Here is a 24,642-nt window from a genome sequence, read left to right as displayed (position 1 = left end):
TCGGCTTATTTAGAGATTTCGCTTCTGCTTGTCTTGCGCGAGCTGTCCCCAGCTCTGGGGTAACGCTGCCAGGTGCCCCGTGCCGGCGCTTGGGAGAGCGGACTGCGCCTGCCTGACTCTCAACTCCGGCCAGGAACGGGCCCCCGGGGAGGACCCGGAGGAGGCCCCGAGGGAGGGCGTGTCGCCGCGCCCCGCCCCGCCCCGCCCCGCGCCGCCTCGGAAAGCCCCCGCGGTCCCGCCCACCCCAGGGACTCGCTCAGCCTCCGCTGACTTTTTTCACTGAGCGCAGCCGCCTGGCGCCGGTTTCCGCCGGGCTGGAGCGCGCGGGCCACGGCTTCTCTGGGGACGCAGCAGCGAGAAGTGAGGACCTGGGCGCGCGCCCCGCGCCCGGCTCTCCCGGCCCGCGCCCCGGCCCCCGGCCCGCGCCCCGGCCGCCGGCATGGTGCTGCTGGCCGGGACCGGGCCGGAGGGCGGCGGGGCGCGCTGCATGACTCCGCCACCGCCGTCCCCACCCCAGGGCGCGCAGGTCGAGGAGGACCCCGCTGACTACGAAGAGTTCGAGGACTTCTCGAGTCTGCCCGACACCCGCAGCATCGCCTCGGACGACTCTTTCTACCCTTTCGAGGACGAGGAGGAGCAAGGCGTCGAGAGCGCGGAGAGCGTCCCGGAGGGCGTCCCGGAGGCGGCGAGCCTCCTGCGCGCGGCCTGCGCCAACGACGTGGGGCTGTTGCGGGCACTGGTGCGGCGCGGAGTGAGCGTCGAGGAGGCGCAGGAGACAGACCGCAACGGCCGGGTAAGCGGACGGCCCCGCAGGATCTGAGTCCCCCCACTTCCCCTGCTCCCCTCCTCCCCACCACATCCCCGCTCCTTGCAAGTACTGGCTCTGGACTGGTCCCTCGGTCACTCTGCCGCGCCCCGGAGCGCCTTTTCCTGGCTCTTTGGGAGCGCGATGCGCGGGGACCCCTGGGTGGCCTCCCGGTCCCAGGCTGGGGGACGCGGTGCGGGGAAAGGGCAGTTTAAAATGCCCGATGTGGCAGCGCCGCAGGAAACGCTGCCAGTCCGGCATCCTCACCACGTCCCCTCCTCGTTTACTGGCCCCCAGGGACCTCCTGACTCAGAATTCGCGCTGGCGGCTCCCGCTGCAATCCAGGATTGGCTTCTTGTGGGGTCTATTCAACCCGATCCCCTCCTGACCGTTACCTTTCCCTGGGTCCCTGGCAGGGGACCTTCCTCCTGGCCTGCAGGCGACAACCCCTCCTGCCAGTTCCCCATTTGTCCCCTGGGCCCCCCGCGCCGCCCTTGCCCTAACACGCTAGAGCACAGATGGGCTTCTCCAGCCGCGATGATTTGGAAGCAACAGTTTCCTCCCTCGCCACGACTGCTTGGTCCCCTGCCCACCTGCACTGAGCCTTGCGGCCCGCGCGCCGCGACCAGCCAACCTGATCTCTGCCTCTTCTGTCTGCACGGTCACCTCCGCGAGCCAGTGCCAGCCAGGGCTCCCCAGAGGAAGGGCCTGGGAGAGCAGCAGAGCCGCGGGCATCTACTCGGGTAGGGCAGGCCGCATGGAGGGAGGCACAGGCTATCCATCGGTTATGACAAGACTCATAGAAAGCAAGAGATGTTTAGAAAAGGAAAGAAAAAGTTGGCCTCAGAAGGCTTGAGAAGGACTGGCTGGTGGAACACACCCCACCGAGCAAAGCGCTTTGAGGGGAAACTGCAGAGTGTCCACGGGGGCAAGTCCCCATTAGTCTGTGCTCAGTGGGCAAATGGCAGCGTTCTCACCTGATTTTTATGTTCCCCAACGTCCGTAGTATCTGCAGAGGCAGCCTAGCACAAAAGCAAATGCTTTGCTCAGGAACCTGCAGCTGACAGAAAACATAAGCTTTGACTTGGGGAGCTGGGTGACCTTGTGACTTTGGCTTATCCTGTAGTGGGTGGGGCAGGTGGTTTGCCCCGACTGTGGTCTGGGCTGCGCTTAGATAAATGGGAAGCCCTCGAATGTCACTTTCCTCGTGTACTACCTTGCCCCTGTGATTCAGTTCCTCCCAGCGGGTCCCTCTCACAGCACGTGGGAATTCAAGATGAGATTTGGGTGGAGACACAGCCAAGCCATATCACATACAATGTGAACTTGGAGAAAGGGTCTGTGCTTGTCACATGTTAGGCAGTGAGACCTGAGGTGGGGTCTCCATGGGTGGCATCACCTGGAGCCCTCTTCTTGCAGTATCCCCTCCCCCAGCCCAAGCGACAGATGCCTTGGCTGGCACGTGATTAGGGCTTGGAGCCCCTCCCGAGGTCCTAGGGGCTGTTTCTTGAGTCCTACATTCAGTTGAACTGTGAGTTTTCAGGCCCAGATGTGTGTATCAGAAACCTTGCTTTCTGAAAGCTGGTATGGGGGCCAGCTTTAAAGGAACCCCCACCAAGTTCAAGTTCATAAAGGGATAGGTGGGTTAGGTCTCTCCCCCTGTCCTGGTCAGCCTGGTGTTCTCCAGTGGGCTGGAATGGGCACAGGAGGGGCCTGGCTTGCCCAGTCCCCACTCTAGGGTACCACTGGGCTCAGCTTTGTATGATGTTTCCTTTAGGGGCAAAACATAAATGTTTGAAAACAGCAGAGAGGCAGAGGGGGGCTGTAGCATAGGAGGCTAGCTCCAGCCTTTCCGCAGCTTTCTGTCTCGGTTTCGTGGTCTGTAACAGAGGAATAGCGGCAGCTGCTGCCTCCTAGGATGTGAGCACAAACTGGCTTAGTGCGCACACGGCTCTGAGAAGGCCTGGTCCAGGCCTGCATGTACCGTCCTGTCTAGTTTCTTATTCACCTGCCTTCTTCTCTTGGCTTAGAAAAGAGCACCTTCCACTTTTAGTTTTGTTTTGTTTTGTCTTTTGCCAGGCAAGGCTTTTTCTCTCTCTGCTTTTCCCGCACTTGATTACATGAGAATGAAGACTTTTTTGTTTCTCTGTGTCACATAAAATAATGATGTAGCCCGGACATAACCTGCTAACTTCAAGACCCCTGGATTCTTTCATCTTTGGATCAGACTGAGCACGGCCTGTGTTCTGTTCTCTGGGGGGACCAGAGCGGGGAGCAAGGCAGGAGCTTCCATTCTTTCCATGAGCTTCTCAAGGCTGTTGATCAAACAGCCTCTATATTCCTGAAAAACAGCTGACAGAATCAAGTGTGGCAAAATCCAGATGCCCCACTCTGTGGTAAATGGAGTGAGTCATTGCCAAAGTGTTTATCGCAGACCTACTGTGCTCCTGCTAGGTACTTGAGCAGACTCAAAGCTGAATCCAGCAGTCCCTGCCTTTGACAGTCCTAGTGTTTTGTTTTGTTTTGTTTTGTTTTGTTTTTTGAGATGAAGCCTTTCTGTTGCCCAGGCTGGAGTGCAATGGCGGGATCTTGGCTCACTGCAACTTCTGTTTCCTGAATTCAAGTGATTCTCCTGCTTCAGCTGAGACTATAGGCGTGTGCCATGATGCCTGGTGGATTTTTTTGTATTTTTAGTAGAGTCGGAGTTTCACCATGTTAGCCAGGATGGTCTTGATCTTCTGACCTCATGATTCGCACGCCTCGGCCTCCCAAAGTCCTGCATTTACAGGCGTGAGACCTAGGAAATTGGGAAGCAGACTGCTTTCTGCAGGACGGTGTCCAGCCTCCTTGATGGCAGCAGGCTACCCTCTCATGGCCTGCAGGATCCTGTTTTAAGGGCAACTTCCCTGGGAGGCTTCTGTCTCCTCTTGTCCAAGCCTCTAGAACCTGGAGCCGAGCAAGGAGAATGCAGGCATTCAGATATTGAGGGCCGAAATTATAAGTAAGATGGTCATTTAGAGAGCAGGTGACATCTGAGCAGAGAAGGTATCTGGGGGAAATAGCAGTTAGAAAGAACTGCGTGTGCAAAGACCCTGGGGCAGGAACCTCGCTGAAGCCTGGTCTCCAAGCTTGTCATGATTAGTAACAGTGCAAACCTTAAAGAAGGCCCGAGAGCTTTGGTGCAGTGGAGGGGTGATTGCATTAATGACAGAATGCCAGCTCACGGGTACCGCCCACAGCCGGCTTCCCAGGAGGAAAATATCTCTAAAGAAGTCTAAACTTTTCTGGGATGTGGTTGTTGAGCTGTTCATCTCTGGGCATTTAAGAAGGGAGCTTTGCCTGAGCTAACAGGCTTTCCGTTTGGTCTGGGTAACTAAGGGTCAGATGTGTTTTGTTTAAGAAAATGCATTCTTTCCTGCCTCCTGAGATTGGTAGAATGTTGGACGTGGCTCAGCACACCATTTTCTTTCTCAAATATTTATTGCTCTAAAAGCATTGTGTGATTTAATATGCAACATGTAAATATTTGTCAAATAATTGCTCTGTAGTATTCAAAGGGTGCTCCTGATGTCTCCTGGATTTATGGTTGTTTTGTTCCTTCTGACTTGAGGCAGTAAAAGCTACCATAATTCTTTTTCTTAATTCTTCTCTTGCACTCATTATCACCTGAAGTTCACCTTTATGGCCTTGGCGGCTCTTGAGATGACGGTGAAAGCAAAGAAAGGGTTTCTGCTGTTGTAATTGTCACAGAAGGGCAGTTTAAATGTCAGGCAGCTCTTGGACTGAATTAGACCAAATATGTGCTACATTTAAAATACTGTACTCCTGTCTTGGTGGGATTCTGCTTCTGCACGTTTATGTTTGTTGGCTTTTTTTTTTTTGAGATTGAGTTTTGCTCTGTCGCCAGGCTGGAGTCAGTTGCGAGAACTCTGCTCACTGCAACCTTCGCCTCCCGGGTTCAAGTGATTCTCCTGCCTCAGCCTCCCGAGTAGCTGGGACTACAGGTACACAGCACCACGCCTGGCTAATTTTTGTATTTTTAGTAGAGATGGGGTTTCACCATGCTGTCCAGGATGGTCTCTATTTCCTGACCTCATGATCCACCCTCCTCGACCTCCCAAAGTGCTGGGATTACTGGTGTGAGCCACCGAGCTTGGCCATATATCAGGACTTTATCTTGAAATGTACTTGAGAAAATTTTGTGGGTTTTTTTGTTTTTTTTTTTTTTAAATGATTCAGAAAGATTTATAAACTTCAGAATTACTTTTCCCCTGCCGGGCGCGGTGGCTCAAGCCTGTAATCCCAGCACTTTGGGAGGCCGAGGCGGGTGGATCACGAGGTCAAGAGATCGAGACCATCCTGGTTAACATGGTGAAACCCCATCTCTACTAAAAATACAAAAAATTAGCTGGGCATGGTGACGCATGGCTGTAATCCCAGCTACTCAGGAGGCTGAGGCAGGAGAATTGCCTGAACCCAGGAGGCGGAGGTTGCGGTGAGCCGAGATCGCGCCATTGCGCTCCAGCCTGGGTAACAAGAGCGAAACTCCGTCTCAAAAAAAAAAAAAAAAAAAAAAAAAAAGAATTAATTTTCCCCTAAAATGAGAATTGAGTAATTGAAACAGCCCTCCATCTTTACGGGGTTTTGTGTGCACAAAAACAGACTGATTAGCATAGAAAGTGACTTCTCTGGTTCTTGTTAGTTACTATAGAAAGTGAATTCAGGCCTCAGGCCTCTGTATGCTCGTGGAGGGCGTTCAAGCACAAGAGGGAGGTTTGCTTTGCTTCTTAGAAATGTATGTTAGGCCCGACATGGTGGCTCACGCCTGTAATCCCAGCACTTTGGGAGGCCAAGGCAGGCAGATCACTTGAGTCTAGGTGTTTTAGAACAGCCTGGGCAACATGGTGAAACCCTGTCTCTACAAAAAATACAAAAAATAGCGGGGCATGGTGGTGGATGCCTGTAGTCCCAGCTACTAGGAAGGCTGAGGAAGGAGAATTGCTTAAGCCCGAAAGGTAGAGACTGTAGTGAGCTGAGATCACACCACCACACTCCAGCCTGGGTGACAGAATGAGGCCTGTGTGTTTAAAACTAAATAAACAAAGATATGTATGCTAGTGTTTTAGTTTCATCTCTGAATTCTGAACTATGGGAAAGGGGTTAGAAGGGTGAATTGAACAGAACGCTAGGCCGGGAGTTGGAGGGGCTGGAGTCAGAGGAGGAGTCAGCTGAAGCGGGCTTGGCAGCGGGCAGACTGGCAGATATCTGCCTCTTCCTCTTCTACTCACCATGGTCAGGGCACTCTGGGTCTAGCAGCAGTGGAGAGAACCATGTGTTTTTTGTTTGTTTGTTTTGTTTTGAGATGGAGTCTCGCTCTGTCACCCAGCCTGGAGTACAGTGGTGCAGTCTCAGCTCGCTGCAGCCTCCACCTTCCAGGTTCAAGCGATTCTCCTGCCTCAGCCTCCTGAGTAGCTGGGACTACAGGCACATGCTACCACACCCAGCTAATTTTTGTGTTTTTAGTAGAGACGGGGTTTCACCATGTTGGCCAGGCTGGTCTCGAACTCCTGAGCTCAAGTGATCCATCTACCTCGGCCTCCCAAAGTGCTGGGATTACAGGCATGAGCCCCTGTGCCTGGTCCCCATGTATTTTTGATGTAAGTGTGGCCTCAGTCATCTGTGGCCACAATCATGCTGCCTAACAAGTAACTACAAAACCTCACGGGTGTTTGCAACTGTAAATGTTTTGCTGGGCTGGCCTGGCTCAGCTGATCGAGGCTGAGTTTGCTCATTCATCTGCATTCAGCTGCAAATGGCTGGAGCAAAATGGTCTTAACTGCAACGACTCATTGCTGCTCCATTTGGTCTCTCATCCTCCAGCAGCCTGGCCCCGCTTGTTTTCCATGGCAGGGGCAGGGTTCCAGGAAAGCAGGCTGAGCCAATAGGGCCTCATGATGCTTCAGCTTGGCTGAGGTTCAGCGTCACTTCTGCTGCAGCCAGCCCCAAAGCCAAGCCCAGATTCGAGGGGCAAGAAAATAGACTCCTCTCAATGCAAAGGCACATAACAAGAGGTGTGGATAGAGGACGGGAGGGGAAGAACTGGCCATTTTTGCAGTCCGTCTGCCAGAATAAGAATGAGACGTTGATGGGAAGTCCCTGATGAGCTCTCCCCTGTGGCAGCTTTAGCTGAACATGCGGCCTGCAGTGTGCTTAGAGCTTTTGAGCTGGGGCTGGGGAGCTGGGGAGTCCCTGGAGAGGAGCTTGAGGTCTGAAGGAGCCAGTAGGTTTGCAGGAGTTTTCTGGCTGATGCAGTATGGCTGCTTTGTCAGGTATTGCTTCATTTTATTTTATATTATTTTGAGATAGGGTCTCACTCTGTTGCCCAGGCTGGAGTACAGTGGCACAATCCTGCAGCCTTGACCTCCTGGGCACAAATAAGCCCCCCACCTCAGCCTCCTGAGTAGCTGGGACTACAGATGCATACCACCACACCAGTCCAATTTTTATTTATTTTTTGTAGAGATAGGATCTTGTTATGTTGCCCAGGCTGGTCTCGAACTCCTGGCCTCAAGCAGTCTTCCTGCCTCGGCCTCCCAAGGCGCTGGGACTTTAGGCGTGAGCTGCCATGCCTGACCTCCTTTATTCATTTTAATGAGATTCTTTAACAATGTGACTCAGACATCTTTTTTTTGGTCAGGATTCATTAAAGAAGAGAAAACAGGCATTGAGTTTTTAAAAAATCCTTGATGTAAGTGTGTTTGTTTATAATATAATAATAATAATTATTATTATTCAGCTGCCAATATGCAAACAAACAGAGCAGGCAGAATAACCCACTTCAAGCTGAACTCACAGTGCTGGTCTCCCACATAGTCTCTGACTTCGCCCTGATCTTCAGTCTGAAATGGAGAAGGGGGCTCTGCTGTGTTTTGGTTTCTTGAATATTTATTTAAAAATTTTATTTGTTTATTTATTTTATTTTTATTTTTATATCTAATTTTATTTTATTTGATTTTTCGAGATGGAGTCTTGCTGTGTGTCACCCAGGCTGGAGTGCAATGGTATGATCTTGGCTTACTGTTACCTCCGCCTCCTGGGTTAAAGAAATTCTCCTGCCTCAGCCTCCCGAGTAGCTAGGATTACAGGTATCTGCCACCCTGCCTGGCTAATTTTTGTATTTTTAGTGGAGATGGGGTTTCACCATGTTGGCCAGGCTGGTCTCAAACTCCTGACCTTGTTATCTGACTGCCTGGGCCTCCCAAAGTGCTGGAATTACAGGCATGAACCACTGTGCCTGGCCTTATTTATTTTTTTGAGACAGATCTCGCTCTGTTGCCCAGGCTGGAGTGCAGTGGTGCAATCTCGGTCCACTGCAACCTCCCAGGTTCAAACAATTCTCCTGCCTCAGCCTCCTGAGTAGCTGGGACTACAGGCATGCACCATGATGCCCAGCTAAATTTTGAATTTTGAGTAGAGACACGGTTTCACCATGTTGACCAGGCTGGTCTCAAACTCCTGACCTCAGGTGATCTGCCCGCCTTTGCCTCCCAAAGGGCTGGAATTACAGGCATGAGCCACCACACCCGGCCTCTTAGTGATTTGAGCTAACAGATGTCCACACTGGGGCTTGTGCCTGGACGCGAGTGTGCTTTTGTTTCCTAGTCTTGATCTCCAGCTCTGATTTTTTAGATTAAGGAAATATCCATCACTTCAAGGGGTTAATAGTTTTCTGAAACAAATTTAAAAAACAAAATTTGGATGAATTTTAAACGACGACGACAAAGTTTGAAAAAATGAGTCCAGATTTCTGAGGTGTTTTGCCAGGTAGTCTCCCAAAGATGCTGGTTCCCAGCTTGGACTGTACATTAGAACCATCAGGAACGTTCTATAAAAATCTAAGTACCCAGGCCATATCTCAGAATCAAGTGAGAATCTGAGGGCGAGATAAAGCGTCAGTATTTTCTGAAGCTCCCAGAGTCATTCCAATGTGCAGCCAACATTGACAACCACTGGTGCCGACTCTTGAACTCAGAGTGGGGTCCTCAGACCTGGAGCAGGGGGTTCCCGCTGGGGAACTTGTCAGGAATGTGGAATCCCAGCCCTCCCCCACCATACCTGCAGAGTCAGGGCCTCCTTTTCAGCAAAACCACCAGGGGCTTTGGAGGCAATGGAGGCTTTGAGAAGCCTTAGCTCGGAGCATCTCATTCGGCCCTGGGAGCCCTGTGATGTGGGTGTGGGTGTGGGTGTCTGTGGTTAGTGGATGAAGTCACAGGTTCAGGGAGGTGCCATAGGTGCTCCCGTGGCGGAGCCAGGAGGTAGCTCCAGTGCAGTCTGAGTCTGAAACTTACCATCCCCACAACACATGGCTTCACCCACTGCCCAGGCCTGCAGCATTTGCATCAGGCAGCCCTGTCTGGGCCTGTTCCCCAAGTGGACACTGGAATGAGACATTTTCTTTCCTTGTCTCAGAAAAAGTGTGCCACTATGAATGCATTTACCACCCTTCACTGGCACCTCTGCTGAGCACAGGCTGATGCGGTTACACCTGCCTCTTTCTGGGCTTCCCTGCCTGTGCCTCTCCCAGCTGGAATGTCCCTTGCCAGAGGTGTGGGTCCTAATTCAAGAGCCAGATTAGCATCCCAGAAACAAAGGCCAGAGAGAAATGCCTCATTCTTCAATCCCTTCCCATCAGATGCCTGCTTGTGATCTGAGTGTCTTCAGATTCGACATAAATATGCCTCTGGAAGCATATGTTGTAGTTTCTCTATTTCTTTGAAATTGCTCTCAAATACCACACTCCAGTCCAGTCAGTTTCCACTCAGCCAACTCACATGGGATTTCACTTCCACCTCAATTTCTGTATCTTTGATGCGTAGAAATAAGTAAAGTCCACCTTCAACTGTCCTTTATGTTTTATTACTTTTTTTGAGATGGAGTGTCAATCTGTCACCCAGGCTGGAGTGCAGTGTTACGATCTTGGCTCACTGCAACATCTGCCTCCTGGGTTGGAGAAATTAATTCTCTTGGCTCAGCCTCCCAAGTAGCTGAGATTACAGGTGCCTGCCACCATGCCTGGCTAATTTTCGTATTTTTAGTAGATACGGGGTTTCACAAGGTTGGCCAGGCTGGTCTTGAACTCCGGATCTCAAGTGACCCTCTCGCTTGGCCTCCCAAAGTGCTGGGATTACAGGCGTGAGCCACCACACCTGGCCAACTGTCCTTTAAATTCAGGCACATCATTTAAAAATAATCTCTTCCACTTCTTCTATAGACACACATACTGTATTAGTCTGTTTTGACACTGCTATAAAGAACTGCCTGGGACTGGGTAATTTATAAGAAAAGAGGTATACAGTTCCACATGGCTGGGGAGGCCTCAGGAAATTTACAATTATGGCAAAAGGTGAACAAGAAACAAGGCATGTCTTACATGGCAGCAGGAGAGAGAGAGAGAGAGAGAGAGAGAGAGAGAGAGAGAGAGAGAGAGAGAGCGCGTGAGGGGGGACGTGCCACATTAAAACCATCAGCTCTTGAGAGATGGTTCTCACTATCGTGAGAACAGCAAGGAAATCCAACTCCATGAGCCAATTGGCTCCCACCAGGCCCCTCCTCTGATATGTGGGGATTACAGTTCAAGATGGGATTTGCAAGCCGGGCACGGTGGCTCACGCCTGTAATCCCAGCACTTTGGGAGGCCGAGGCGGGTGGATCACGAGGTCAAGAGATCGAGACCATCCTGGTCAACATGGTGAAACCCCATCTCTACTAAAAATACAAAAATTAGCTGGGCATGGTGGCACGTGCCTGTAATCCCAGCTACTCAGGAGGCTGAGGCAGGAGAATTGCCTGAACCCAGGAGGCGGAGGTTGCGGTGAGCCGAGATCGCGCCATTGCACTCCAGGCTGGGTAACAAGGGCGAAACTCCGTCTCAAAAAAAAAAAAAAAAAAAAAAAGATGGGATTTGCATGGTGACACAGAGGTAGACCTTATCACATACTTAATGACTCAAGGATTCCCGAGACCTACTTCATCTTAAAATCTGGTATCATCAGATGTACAAACAGGTACCACCATCATACACCTCCACTCCTCATCACAGCCAAAAGGGGCATCTTCTCTGCCATACTGTTCAGGTCTGTGTGGCTGCCATCAACCCCCTCCTTGCCCATGAGCTTTTTTACGCATGCACAAACATGCGTGCACACGTGTATACACACACACACACACACACACACACACACACACACACATTCCGCTGGCTGTCCAAAAGATTTCTTTTCCAACTTTTGTGAATGAAATATTTTCTTTGTTCACATATTTTAACAACTTCTCTACATTCTTATTGCTTTTAATTAAAAGGATTTACGTGTTCTTTTACATATGGAATTGTCTTGACTTAATTTGGAGAAATAATGTCACATGGTTATGATTTAGAATTATTGGCCCAGTAGGCCGTAAAGTCAAGCTCAAGGAAGTTTAAAAAAGTGGCGTCATAAACAGCACGTTCTCTGAATGCGGTTCATTTTTTTTCTAAATAAAGCTTAACACTATATTTTAAAATTTAACACAATTCTAAATAACTCCATAAAAGGGAAATCATATTGTAAATTAGGACTGAAAAGTAATAAAAGTACTACGTATCAAAATGTGTGGGGAAAAGCAAGAGTGGCATCTTGAAGGAAAATTATGGGTAAAATAAAACTGAAGAAAGGAAATAATAAAATGAAAAGCAGAAGTTGTTGAAACGATGAAGATTATAGATTCAGGACAAAAACCGATTCTTTGAAAATAATGAAATAGATATTTTTGACAATAGTAGTCACAAAAAAGAGAAATAGCACAAATTTGAAAATACAGGCTAACAGGTTATAGCACAATTATAGCAAGGATTAAAAAGAGATCCCTTTAAAAATGTCACCCTATAAAATTTTAAAACTGGCCAGGTGCAGTGGCTCATGCCTATAATCCCAGCACTTTGGGAGGCTGAATCGAGAGGCTTGCCTAAGGCCAGGAGCTCAAGACCAGTCTGGGCAACATAGCAAGACTGTCTCTACAGAAAAAAAAATTAAAACTTAGTCAGGTGTGGTGGCAAATCCCTGTAGTCTCAGCTACTGGGAAGGCTGAGGTGGGAGGATCACTTGGGCCCAGGAATTCAAGGCTGCAATGAGCCAGGATGGTGCCACTGCGCTCAGCCTGGATGACACATGAAACCCTGTTTCCAAAACAAAAACAAAACAACCAGTTCCCACTTAAGAGTCTCACTGGATTTATTACTCTTTCCCCGTAGTCCCAATTCTATGCCATCGTTGGGCCTTACCTTTATGAATAAGCAAACAGGGCCTGGCAAACGGAACCAGTTTTCTGTCCTTTAGAGCTAGAGCTAAGAATAAATGCGGCGGGCAGAGTCCCCTTCCTGTAGGTTCCCAGAGTATGGCCAACACCACATGCAGAGCCCTTCAGCTGCACATTCAAGCACTTCCAAGACGCTCTGCTTCCCTTCACAGGGACACTGACTAACGCTTGCTGATTTAAAAATAAAGGGAATGACACTGAGTAAAAAAGCCAGTCTCGGAAGGTGATATGCTGTATGGTTCCACTGACGTCACAGGCGTGCAATAATGCAATTTTGGAGATGAAGAACTGATTAGAGGTGGGTGGGGCCGGGCTGGGGAGGGGAGAGGGTTACTCTAACGGGTAGCTGGAGAGGGCCTTTCAGTGCTGGAACCATTCTGCACCTTGATTGTGGTGGTTACAGGAAACTACGTGGGGATTAAAATTGCGTAGACATGCGTGCACACACACACACACACACACACACACACACAGAGGTGCAATCTGAATAAGCTCCGTGGATTGCAACAATGTCAAGTTTATAGAATTGTTATTGTATGATAATTGCGCAAGATGCCACCTTTGGGGAGGACAGGTGAAGGCTATGAGTTTCTGTGGGTCTGTAACTATTTCACAATAAAAAGTTGAATGAGGCCAGGCATGGTGGCTCACGCCTGTAATCCCAGCACGTTGGGAGGCTGAGGCAGGTGGATCATGAGGTCAGGAGATCGAAACCATCCTGGCTAATGTGGTGAAACCCTGTCTCTACTAAAAATACAAAAAATTAGCTGGGCATGGGGGCATGCACCTGTTGTCCCAGCTACTCAGGAGGCTGAGGCAGGAGACTCACTTGAACTGGGGAGGCGAAGGTTGCAGTGAGCCGAGATGGTGCCACTGAACTCCAGCCTGGGCAACAGAACAAGACTCTGTCTCAAAAAAAATAAAAAAAAAAAAATAAAAAAATAATTGAATGAATGTGAAAGTCTGCACCAATGACCTTTTTTCTATAATCTTACTTCCATGAATCGATCGAATTTTGGACATGAAAGCAGGCTGAGAGCTAATTATTCATAGGTAGGAAGAGGACTAACCAGAAATATTGGGCATCAGAACCTGGCTACTTTTATTTTGAGACGGAGTCTTGCTCTGTCGCCAGGCTGGAGTGCAGTGGCACCATCTCAGTTCACTGCATCTCCGCCTCCGGAGTTCAAGTGATTCCCCTGCCTCAACCTCCTGAGTAGCTGGGACTACAGGTACGTGCCACGACACCCAGCTAATTTTTTTGTTTTTTTGTATTTTTGGTAGAGACACGGTTCTACCATGTTGGCCAGGATGGTCTTGATTTCCTAATCTCATGATCCACGTGCCTCGACCTCCCAAAGTGCTGGGATTGCAGGCGTGAGCCACTGCACCCAGCCCAGAACCTGGCTACCTTAACTGATTCGTGGGCCAGCAGCATTGGCATCGCCTGGGAGCTTCTCCCAAATGCAGGATCTCAGGCCCCTGAGAGTCTGCATTTTAAGGTCCTGAGATGATTTGCATGTACATTTAGGTTTCTCTGGAACTTTTCTTAGAGTAGAAATTCAGTTTGGTGGTCAAAGATGCAGGCTTAGGTTGGTTACCTGATCCTGGACAAGTCCCATGATCTTTCGATCTTCGATTTCTTTTAAATCTCTGTCTAGAAAACGGGAAGCTTATTATGAGGATGATAACACCTCCTAGAGGTTCTAGGCAGAACGCGTAAGCTACAGAGAAAGTGCGTGTGTCATAATAGACACTCAGTAAACAGAGCTGTTGTTTCTATGGGCAAATGAATCTCCAGATGGTTTTCCAGTACTGCTAGTTCCATTTTAGCCAAGGGGAAAAGTGGAAGCAAACTGAATGTTTAACCAAAGAGGAATAGCTAAGAAAATAGCATGTCCACATGGTGAGGCCTCTTTTGTAACTGTTAAAAGTGGCAGCCGGTGCGTTAGGGAGAAGCCCAGAAGGGAGCAGAGGAGGGTGCTGGGGCTTCTGGTGCGTCTTGCGCGCACCTCTAATGGCACGAGGGTGGAAGTGGAACAGAAGCCTATTGCGGGTGGGAGGAGAATTGGATGCAGCATAAGGAGACCGTTTCAAGGATGAGGAGGAAGCTTGTCGTGCCAGGGATGGTCACAAGCCTTTCCCTTTCCTTTTCTTTTTTTTGAGATGGAATCTCGCTCTGTCGCCCAGGCTGGAGTAAATGGTGCAGCCTTGGCTCACTGCAGTCTCGGCTTACTGGAGTACAGTGGTGCAGTCTTGGTGACCTCTGCCTCCTGGGCTCAGGCGATTCTCCTGCCTCAGCCTTCCCAGTAGCTGGGCCTACAGACACCCGCCACCACACCTGGCTAATTTTTGTATTTTCAGTAGAGACGGGGTTTCCACATGTTGGCTGGGCTGGTCTTGAACTCCTGACCTCAGGTGATTTGCTCACCTTGGTCTCCCAAGGTGCTGGGATTACAGACGTGAGCCACTGGGCCGGCCGCGTTTTCTCTTTTCTTCAGCAGCATTTCCCTTGAGTGCTGGTTACTGCAGAGACCCCTGGAGTCGGGGCCTGTCCTGGGTCTTGGAGGGACCGATTGTGTCCGGTGTGGGGCTGTGCGCAGGCAGCCGTGGTGGATTCCCAGGTTCTCCCCACAGCTGCTTCCCTTTAACTCTGACAAGGCAGCCATCCAAAGGGCCCGGCCTGCTCCAGTTGGAGTGGGAGGGTCAGTCTGTATCGTTTCCTTCTAGACCTTGCAACTTTTGTATTTTAAAACTCAAGGGACAGTAGTCATCTCCTAAAAATAGCAGCAGTGACATAGCTCTGCAGTCAGTTTTGCTGGCACTGGGAATTCAGCTTTTGTCTCTGGTGTTAGATAATGCGCAGGTTTCTAGGAAATGAATTCCATGTACGTTAGAGCCAGGTTCAGCTGACCTCACTGCAGACCTTGAGCCCGGCTTACTGCCCTTCGGGGTCCTTGAATCATCTCCCAGCTGACCTCCATGCTCTGGAGAGTCCAGGTCTTTGGGGGACGTGTCTCCTTGGAAGTGCAAAGGCCCTAGGCACCTAAGAGTCGCGTTTGAGGAAGCTGGCATGGGCTGTGATGGCCCTGAGGAGCGGGGCAAGGGGCAGTGCCTTGTCACCTGGACGTCCTTTGTTGAAGAGCGAACGGCACCAGGCCATCTCTGAGGTCGCTCTCACACCGTGATGGGGGGAAGGCCACTTGCAGCTGGAAGTACAGACCCTACAGGCGATCAGTTCATTCTGGTTTGCCTGGGACTTTCCAGTTTTTTGATTTTAGCACCGAAAATCCTGCATCCTGGGAAACCCCTCTGTCCCCAGCAAACTGGGATGGTTAGTCACCTGACTTATGAACAAGGCCCCCTGAGGTTGAGGCTGCATGCAGAGTGTTGCCTAAGAGAAGCTGAAGGACCCACCAACCGCAGAATTTCTCCTTTAGAACTATCTGGCCCCTGACTTTGGAGGAAAGCAGTGTGTTAAGTTCCATTATCTGGAAGGAAGCACTGGACTAAGCTTAGCCCCTTATGCTGGGTTCTTTTATCACACAAGAAGGCCGTCACCCAGCCAGGGGTAGGGCCTGCACAGGGACATAGGACAGATAGATCTTCTTGGGGGTGTTGTGGGAGATAGGAGAGCCATTGATCAGAGAGGGCCTGTGGGGTAGAGGGTGAGGGGTGGATTGGAGTTGGGGAAAAGTAGATTAAATACATTTCTTGAAAAAATTCACTTACTTAAAATACACTAGGAAAGCTGTGGCCAATTTCTTTTTAATAGAAATAATCATTTTTAAATTTTCTCGAGTGTAAACAAATCTGAACCACTGGGTCCGTCTGTGAGGCACAAGTGTATTGAGTTATTTTTTCTTTTCTTTTCTTTTCTTTTTTTTTTTTAAGAGATGGGGTTTCACCAGATTGATGTCAGGCTGGTCTTGAACTCCTGACCTCAGTTGATCTACCCGCCTAGGCCTCCCAAAGTTCTGGGATTATAGGCGTGAGCCACTGTGCCCGGCCAAGTTAATTTTTCAAAACCCCAAACCTATCTCATTTGTTAGAGGTAGTGACTTACAGTGGCTCTACTAATGATTGTATTGGGTCTAAGAATAATTAAGATACTCTTGGCTGGGCACAGTGGCTCATCCTGCAATCCCTCAGTGCTTTAGGCTGCTGAGGTGAGTGGATTGCCTGAGGCCAGGAGTTCAATACCAGCCTGGGCAAGATGGCAAAACTCCATCTCTACAAAAAAATACAAACATTTTCTGGTCATATCGGCATGCACCTGTAATCCCAGCCACACAGGAGGCTGAGGTTGCAGAATCACCTGAGCCCAGGAAGTCGAGGCTGCAGTGAGCCATTGTACTCTAGTCTAGTCTGGGCAAGGGAAGTGATAGTGTCTACAAAAAAAAAAAAAAAAAAAAAAGTCTCAATTTTTTTTTTATTCAATAATTTTAATCTGGTAGAGGGACCTTGAAAATACTTAAATGCTCATATCATTCTTATGGATTGGTTTGGATGTGTGAGTTCTAACATAGACAGCAAGGCTGTGTTTCCTATAGTAACATCCAACAAGCCTGTTAAGTAATGTTTTTTTCTGGAAAAGAATAGATTTTCCTGAACTTTATTAAAACACAGTATCAGGTGCTGAAGGGATAATTTTGAGATTCTGTATTTTTCCACTTACAGAAGAGGTATGGAGTTTCTTAAGATTTCTGGATGGAACTATTTGTGCATGACTTTGAAAAAATCACTTTCACTAAAAAAATCCCAGGGTCTTTACCTGGAAAATTAATTGATGCACCTATAAATAATTTCTAGCTCTGAAAATTGATGGAATTCTATCTTGTGATTTAAAAAAATTAAATGAGTAGAATTAAATGATTAAAATATAGTAGTCACGGGATTACTAGGAACAGAGATTTTTTTTTTTTTTAAAGAAACCTAACGAAAAAGGTCAAAGTAGTGGGAAATCCCCAAAAAGCATAAAAAGAAGTAATTTGCAAGGGAAAGTGAAGAAAAAGGAACCTTTTAAATAACAGCTGTATTGATATAGAATTCACATGCTGTGTGATTCAACTGTTTAATGTCTATAAACCAGTAGTTTTTAGTATATTCACGGATTTGTGCAATTATTCCCACAGTTAATTTCAGAACGTTTTCATCAATTCAGAAAGAACTGTGTACTTTTCAGCTTTTACCCTCTATTCCCCACCCCCTCTAGCCCTAAGCAACCATTAGTCTACTCTGTGTGCCTATGTACATGATTTATGTGAGGATTTTTATGAAAGAGCTAGATCCTTGTAACTTTATGTCACCCTATCTTGACAATCTCTTCAGTGAGTGAGTAGGGCATTCACCCCCCCACACCCACCAGGAGTGGCTGCCACATACAAGACATATGTGGGCTCTGTCTGTAAGACCCTCACCATAAAAATTACCTATCAATTACAGTGGAGGATGAGGAGCTGAGTTTTTAAAGTATGCAAAGCTCTAAGTCTGACTCATTCCGTGTTGAGCGTTGGGCCGCGCTGTCCGCTCCCTGTCTCTGCAGAGGTCCTCAGAGTGTGGTTCCCGCCCAGCGTGACCTGGGATCTCACCCTACGGCCCCTTCGATCCCAGGCACTGGGGCAAGATCAGCCAGCACTCAGTGTTCAGCAAACCCTCCAATGGGTTCTGTTGTCTGCTCGCCTTTGAGCACCGTGGATGGGCTGCTTTTAGGACATCGTCTGTTTTGATGTTTCTTACACCCCCCACCCGCCACCCCACCAGTTTTCTCTTTCCACCCCAGCTCATCCTGCATTCTTTTCTGAAGGGAAGGTTGCAGTGGGTTTCTCTTGGTCTCGACTACTCCCTCCCTCTCTTTGCTTGCTCCTGACTCAGCGGGATCTGGGGGAGCAGCTCTGTGGAGAGTATGCTAGTTGGCTTTGCCCTTGGTGGGGTGTCTCAGGGTTTGGGAGGGACTTGGGAGTGGACAGATGCTGACGGACATCTGCTTCTGCCAGTGGCTTTAGTCCGGACTCGCCCTGGACCAGGTCTTGTCAGTGGTCTCCCATGCTTCTTCCGTCCTTCCCTTCTTTTCATGAACATATTTGGATCCCTGCTGGCATAAAAACAAAAGCAACCGAAAACCCCAAACCCACTTGCCAGTGGGTTGGGCTCCGGTAGGTCCTCAAGGTCTTCTGCTTCCCAAGGCCAAAGGCTACCAGCCGGTGGGTCCTGTGTCCTCATCATGCCTCCAGCCTTGGGGTGGCTGGTTCTGCCCTTGCCTTCTAGGCTGTTTGTCCTCAGTGTGTGCTTTATTGGTGGGCATCATGAAAGCATCCATGCCAGGGGCCTGGCCCTACCTCTGGAGCCCTCCTCCCACCCACTGAAACTTCTCATGACCCTGGCAGGGCTGCCTCCTCCTCCCCCAGAGCTTTGGGCGCTACTGTCAGAATTGGAACATGACGGCAAACCTGCCTCAGGGCCCGGGATGCGAGGGCAGAGTCTCAGATTCCCTCGGCCCGTGCCTCTCGGCCAGGTGTCCTGGGTGTGTGCGGCACGGTGGCCTGGCCTCTGGGCTCGCCAACACTGTGGCTCCCAGGAGCTGCTCTGCGCCAGGGATGCTGCCACCACAGCCTGCACCCTGGACCCGGGAGCCTCTCTTTGTTTCTTTACACTCCTCATTTGTTGGTCTCCCCTGCCGTTAGGGGAGATGGTCTGGTGTCCCTTCCCTTGTTCCACGAGCCCCTTCTCACGGGCTGGCCTCTTTACTCCCTGTCATGGTTAGTTTCGTGAGTCAGCTGGGCTAGGCTGCAGTGCCCAGGTGTTCCATCCAACACTGGTCTGGGCATTTCTGTGCAGGTATTTTGTGGCTATGGCTAACGTCTACAATTAGTTGACTTTAAGTCAAGGAGATTACTCTCTGTAATTTGGGTGGACCTCATCCAATCAACTGAACAAAAAGGAGGTTTCCTGGAGGAGAAGAAATTCTGCCTCAAAGCTGCAGCCTCAACTCCGGCCGAGTCTCCAGCCTCCCTGCCTGCCCTGTGGATTTTGAACTTGCCAGCCCCCACAATCTGTGAGCCAGTTCCTTAAAATAAATCTCTTTATATCTGAGTCTCCTCTTGGTTCTGTCTCTCTGGAGAGCCCTGACTGATGCATTCCCCTAGGAACATTGTCTGCTGGCAGAGCCTCCCCGGGCTCGTGCAGCTGGTGCCAGCTCTCAGCCCTGTTCCGCTTTCCTGAGAGTCACGTGTGCATTCAGGCTCACGTGTAGACTTCCTCCTGCCAGTCTTCTCCCAGCTTCTCCTTCTTAACGTGTTCCTGTTGCCTCCAGGGCCAGCTTCCTGGGCATACAGCCTGTGCAGTCCACAGGCCTGTGCTTAAAAGGGGCCTGTGTCTGGTGGAATGCTGTGCTGTTACTGTTTTGAAATTCTTAATGGTTTTGAAATAGAGCCTGCATTTTCATTTTGCACTGGGGCTCCAAAGTACAGAGCCGGTCCTGGCTGCCCCTGCGTTTCTGGCTGCCCATGTTTACAATCCTATAGTCAGCCCGGCCATCTCGTCTTCTCTATCCAGTCACTTCCCAAGCAGGGGGATGTCCACCACGATGGTCTCCCACACTTTACTGGGGTATCACTTAAACAAGTGCTGTACCTCACCCCCCAAGACTCTCACCAGTCTATTCTACTGCTGCTTCTAGATTTATCTTCATGTGTGCGGCTTTTTTTCTTTTCTTTCTTTCTCTTTCGTTGAGACAGAGTTTTGCTCTTGTTGTTTAGGCTAGCGTGCAGTGGCGCAATCTCAGCTCCCTGCAACTTTCGACTCTTTGGTTCAAGCGATTCTTCTGCCTCAGCCTCCCAAGTAGCTGGGATTACAGGCACACACATGTACACCACCACACCCAGCTAATTTTTGTATTTTTAGTAGAGATGGGGTTTCACCATGTTGGCCAGGATGGTCTCGATCTCCTGACCTTGCCATCCATCCACTTCAGCCTCCCAAAGTGCTGGGTTTACAGGTGCCATAGCCACTGCTCCCAGCCTTTTCTTTTTTACAGCAACATCGTCTTTGGAAACACTCCCTGCAGAGCCCCTCACAGCAGTTCTCAGATGCTTCCCTCTCTGTCACAGAAGCTGGTGACTTGCTGTCCCCAGCTGTGCACTGTGCTGCCTGCTCCCTGATCCACCGTGGTGGATCCTCATTCGCCATGGAACACACATCTGTCCCTCCTTGGACTGCAGGGCCACTCAGGGGTCCCCTCCCGTGAACTTCCCATGGGCCCCTTTTGCTGCATGGCTTTCCCTGACTTCGGACCCTCGTCACAGTTTGCACCTTGGTATAGATGCCTTTCATTCTGCTGTGTTTCATACCGATTGGTGGATATTTTCTCTTGAAGCTTGATCAGCTCCATGAGAGAGATGCTCAGCCTCATTCTGTTTCTGCCCTGTGCAATTGGGCAGTTTGTTGCACATGGTTGGTGGATTGTCCCTGCTTGGTCCCCCAGGCTGGAGTGCAGTGGTGGGATCTCAGCTCACTGCAACTTCCGCCTCCAGGGTTCAAGCAATTATCCTGCCTTAGCCACCTGAGTAGTTGCGACTACAGGTGTGCGTTACCATGCCTGGCTAATTTTTTGGTATTTTTAGTAGAGACGGCATTTCCCCATGTTGGCCAGGCTGGTCTTGAACTTCTGACCTCAGGTGATCTGGTCTGCTTCGGCCTCCCAAAGTGCTGGGATTACAGGTTCAAGCCACCACTTCCAGCCTGTCCTTGCTTTTTAAATATGATTCAGGTACCATGCCCTGTTGACAATTACCTATGTTATTTTGAAAATTCTTAAAAATAGGGCAGATCTCAGCACTGTGGTTGTTTCGGTTCCAATAACCCTTTGCTGTGCATGGCAAGGTGCTTAGTAGCATCCCTGGCCCCTGCCCACTGGGTGCCAGCACCAGTGCCTTCCCCTCTGTGAAGACAAAAGTCTCCAGATTTTGCCAGTTTCCCCTGGGGACACAGTCACCACTGGTTGAAATCACTGGAATAGAGATGGAAAGGAGTAAGATCACTGGAGTTACAAACCTGGGCACCTTCTTCCCTGGAAGAATCTGTAGTATTTGTTACGCTTCGCTGCTCTCTCCTGCGTCTTTCTCACCAAGAGTTTTTTCAGGTGTTTTTCACAGTTAAAGAACTTATGTGCTTTGGGGCCAGATATGGTGGCTCATGCCTGTAATCCCAGAACTTTGGGAGGCCAAGGTGGGCAGATCACTTGAGGTCAGGAGTTCGAAACCTGCCTGGCCAATGTGGCGAAACTCCATCTCTACTAAAAATACAAAACAATTAGCTGGACGTGGTAGCACGAACCGGTAATCCCAGCTATTTGGGAGACTGAGGCAGGAGAACTGCTTGAACCCAGGACGTGGAGGTTGCAGTGAGCCGAGATTGTGCCACTGCACTCCAGCCTGGGCAACAGAGTGAGACTCCATCTCAAAAAAAAAAAAAAAAAAAAAAAAGAATTTACCCTATTTTGTTAGGAAAATTGTATTTACCAGGCCCTTCACCATGCACTCCTACTCTGTAAAATGGAAAACACCGTAATTAAAGTTCCTGGCTCTGAAATGCTTCTCTGGTTGTTATTTGGAGTGTTTGTTGTTTGAATCTCAGCATTTGACGGGATTTTCCTCTTGGAGTTGTAATAGGACAAGGGAGCTTTTAAAAGTGTAATCTGAGGAGATTAGCCCCAGGAGGCACGAAACATCCCTCCAAAGTTCACGGTCGGTCTTTCGAGGACATCCCATCACGTTTATCCAGTGCCCAGTATGAGCAGCCTAGAGGACAAGTGAGGCCGCTGCCACCTGCCTGGTGAAAATGTAGTTGACGGGAAGTTAATGAGGGGCAGAGAAAACTGTTTTATGCCTAACAGAACCGCATGACACATGTTTTGCCGAGAAACCATGCACTTGGCTTTGTCTTTCAAAGTGATTTTTATGAACTAATAGCATTTCAAGTAGGCACTTTCTATGTTGGAATTCTCCCTTTAAAAAGAACTCTCAGCTGGGAGTGGTGGCTCATGCATGTAATCCCAGCACTTTGGGAGGCTGAGGCTGGCTGATCACTTGAGCTTGGGAGTTCGAGACCAGTCTGGGCAATATGGTGAGACCCTTGTCTCTACAAAACATGCAGAAATTAGCCAGATGTGGTGGTGGATGCCATAGTCCCAGCTACTTTGGAGGCTGAGGCAGGAGGATCATTTCAGCTGGAAAGTTGAAGCTGCCATGAGCCATGATCATCCCAGCCTGGGAGACAGAGCAAGACCCTGTCTCAGAAAATAAAAAAAATAAATAAAATAAAAAGAAATGTCACAAAACAATTTGCATTAAATATACCTCTTGATTCAGTATGAAGTTGCCTCTTTTTCAGTTTAATGTATGTATTTATTTAGCAAATATTCACTGGACATGCGTACCTGTGCCAGGCGCTGTTCCAGGGGACAGAAATGGAGATTGCTGCTGAAATGGAGCTTGTGTGACTTTGGGGGTGAGAAACCATGACAAGCTCAAATACATGCACCCCTTCTCAGGGGAGGGAGCAAGCGCTTAGACGATGCCATAAGACAGGCAGGGGAAGGGCTTTGCAGCACTGGGACGCTGAAAATTTCTCTCCTCGCCAGGGAAGGAACCTTTGAGTAAAGGCCTGGAAGGAAGTGAAAGTCTTGCTGCTTGGAGGTCTAGGAAAGAGGCTTCCAGGCTGGTGGAGCAGGTGGTAGAGCCCGGAATGTTCTAGAAGAGCCAGGAGGCCAGAGGGGCTAGAGCAGAGCAACATGGGGAGAGGACAGGAGATGAGGTCAGAAGTGACTGATGCTTAACTCACAAAAAGGGCAGACTCCGGTGAGGAGAGCCGGAGGGGAAGGAAGAAAACCCAACTCCAGGTGTAAGTGAGAGCTTTGCTAGCGTCCTGTTGAAGTCTGGTCCTCTTTCGAGTGGACGAAGTCTTCCAGGGCAGTCTTCTTAGGCACTGGTTGTGCTGAGCTTGTCTCTTACATTGTGCTTAATTAGATCAATGCCTTTTCAAAGTTCATTTAACTGAATCAACAAGTGTTTTCCTGGATGCATACAGAGCTGGAAGCTGCGGTCCCCTAAACATTGTCGTTGATGGACAAATCCACATTTGGGCTGCTGATCTGTGGTCCTTAGCTTAGGGGTTTTAGGTCTGACTTTGAGTCTTGGCGGTCATTTCCATTTGACAAAGGAGTTTAAGCTTGTGATTATATGGGGTCTGTTGAGCGTGTGTCTTTGCTTGTTCAGGTGAAAAGAAATGCACTGAGAAACACCTGAATTAGAAAGCACTTCTGGGTGTTTGTGACTTCCTCTGTCGGCCCCTGAGATGAAGCTGCCCCAAGGCCTGTGCGGCTAATAGATGTGCTGGCGACGTCTGGGTTGTAGCCTTGTTGGGCGCCTGCATGAGAGATGAGGCCCTAGACCCGGATGTTCAATGGGTTGCCATGCTGGGTGAGGGCGCTGTGCCAACGGGCCTGTGTAAAGCAGAGCTGTGGGCCTAGGGTCCAACAGACAGGACTCACCGCAGGGCACCTCCTCTCTGTCCTCATCTGAAGCAGATGCATCCATCAGTCCCTCGCCCATCCCAGAGTTTTGGTGATGGCTTCTCCATGCCAGGCTTTCCATAGGAGATTGGAGGCCAAGACAAGAACAAGCCATGGGGCTTTATCCTCAAAGACCCAGCAAGCGGCAATGCAGGCTATAGTGAAAACCCTGAATTCTAGGCTCGTGTGGGTCTTGAGAGTTTCTCTGTTGTCTCTCTGCTTGATGCCAATTGCACAGCATTTCTTTCTTCTGTTATGTAACACCAAGAAATAGAGTCATCGTTCAGGACACGTGAGGAATTTGTTCCAGAACTCCCCCACCTATACCCAAATCTGCATATACTCAAGTTGCACAGTCTGCTTTGGGGAGCCCCTGTAAACAGAGTTGGCCCTTTGTAGGTGGATTTCACTTCCCACGATTTGGTTGAAAAAAAATCTACATATAAGTGGACTCTGACAGTTCCAGGGTTGTTTAAGGGTCAACTGTAACGCAGCCCTGTATGAAGAAGAAAGCAAGCCACAGCCCGTGGCTCTTCACCTGATTGGAAATTCTTGTGTGGACCTGATGGACTGTAAGAATAAGACATGCGTTGGGTTCTTGTCACTCTGCGTGCGCGCAAGCGTGTGTGTGTCTGTGTGTGTGTGTGTGTGTGTGTGTGTGTGTGTGTGTCTACTGCTTTCTTCTCTTTATTTTCCACACCGTTTATAAGAGGACATTTAGACCAACCAACAGTTCTCATCTGCAGTCTTTCAGTGCTGAACAAGTTTTGCTGTGTGGCCCCTTGATGCGTAATTTAGGAAATTGCTGTTGGTGTCTCGTAGTCAGTATAATGGGAGAAGGATCTTTCCAGTGCAAACACGGCCTTTTCCAACACATTTACATACCCCAGGACATTGCTCATTTGTTTCCTGGCTT

The 24,642-nt window shown here is 49.4% G+C and overlaps 1 protein-coding gene across 2 annotated transcripts in view; it reads left to right on the top strand.

Annotated features, from left to right (window-relative positions):
* The first annotated feature begins 221 nt into the window (after positions 1 to 221).
* ANKRD33B (ankyrin repeat domain 33B) overlaps positions 222 to 24,642 on the top strand; it is an 88,485-nt gene continuing 64,064 nt past the window's right edge. The window contains exon 1 of one of the 2 annotated variants that reach the window (XM_074387266.1): positions 222 to 793. In XM_074387266.1, coding sequence (XP_074243367.1) covers positions 440 to 793 — 354 coding nt within the window. In that variant the 5' untranslated portion in view covers positions 222 to 439. The remainder of the gene's footprint in view (positions 794 to 24,642) is intronic. The other variant, XM_039469382.2, reaches the window with a different exon arrangement.

The sequence above is a fragment of the Saimiri boliviensis genome, chromosome 1, assembly GCF_048565385.1.
Source record: "Saimiri boliviensis isolate mSaiBol1 chromosome 1, mSaiBol1.pri, whole genome shotgun sequence".
In the NCBI taxonomy this organism is placed as follows: Eukaryota; Metazoa; Chordata; class Mammalia; order Primates; family Cebidae; genus Saimiri; species Saimiri boliviensis.
The sequence above is the reverse complement of the archived record's forward strand: the minus strand, read 5'-3'. Positions and strand labels throughout refer to the sequence as shown.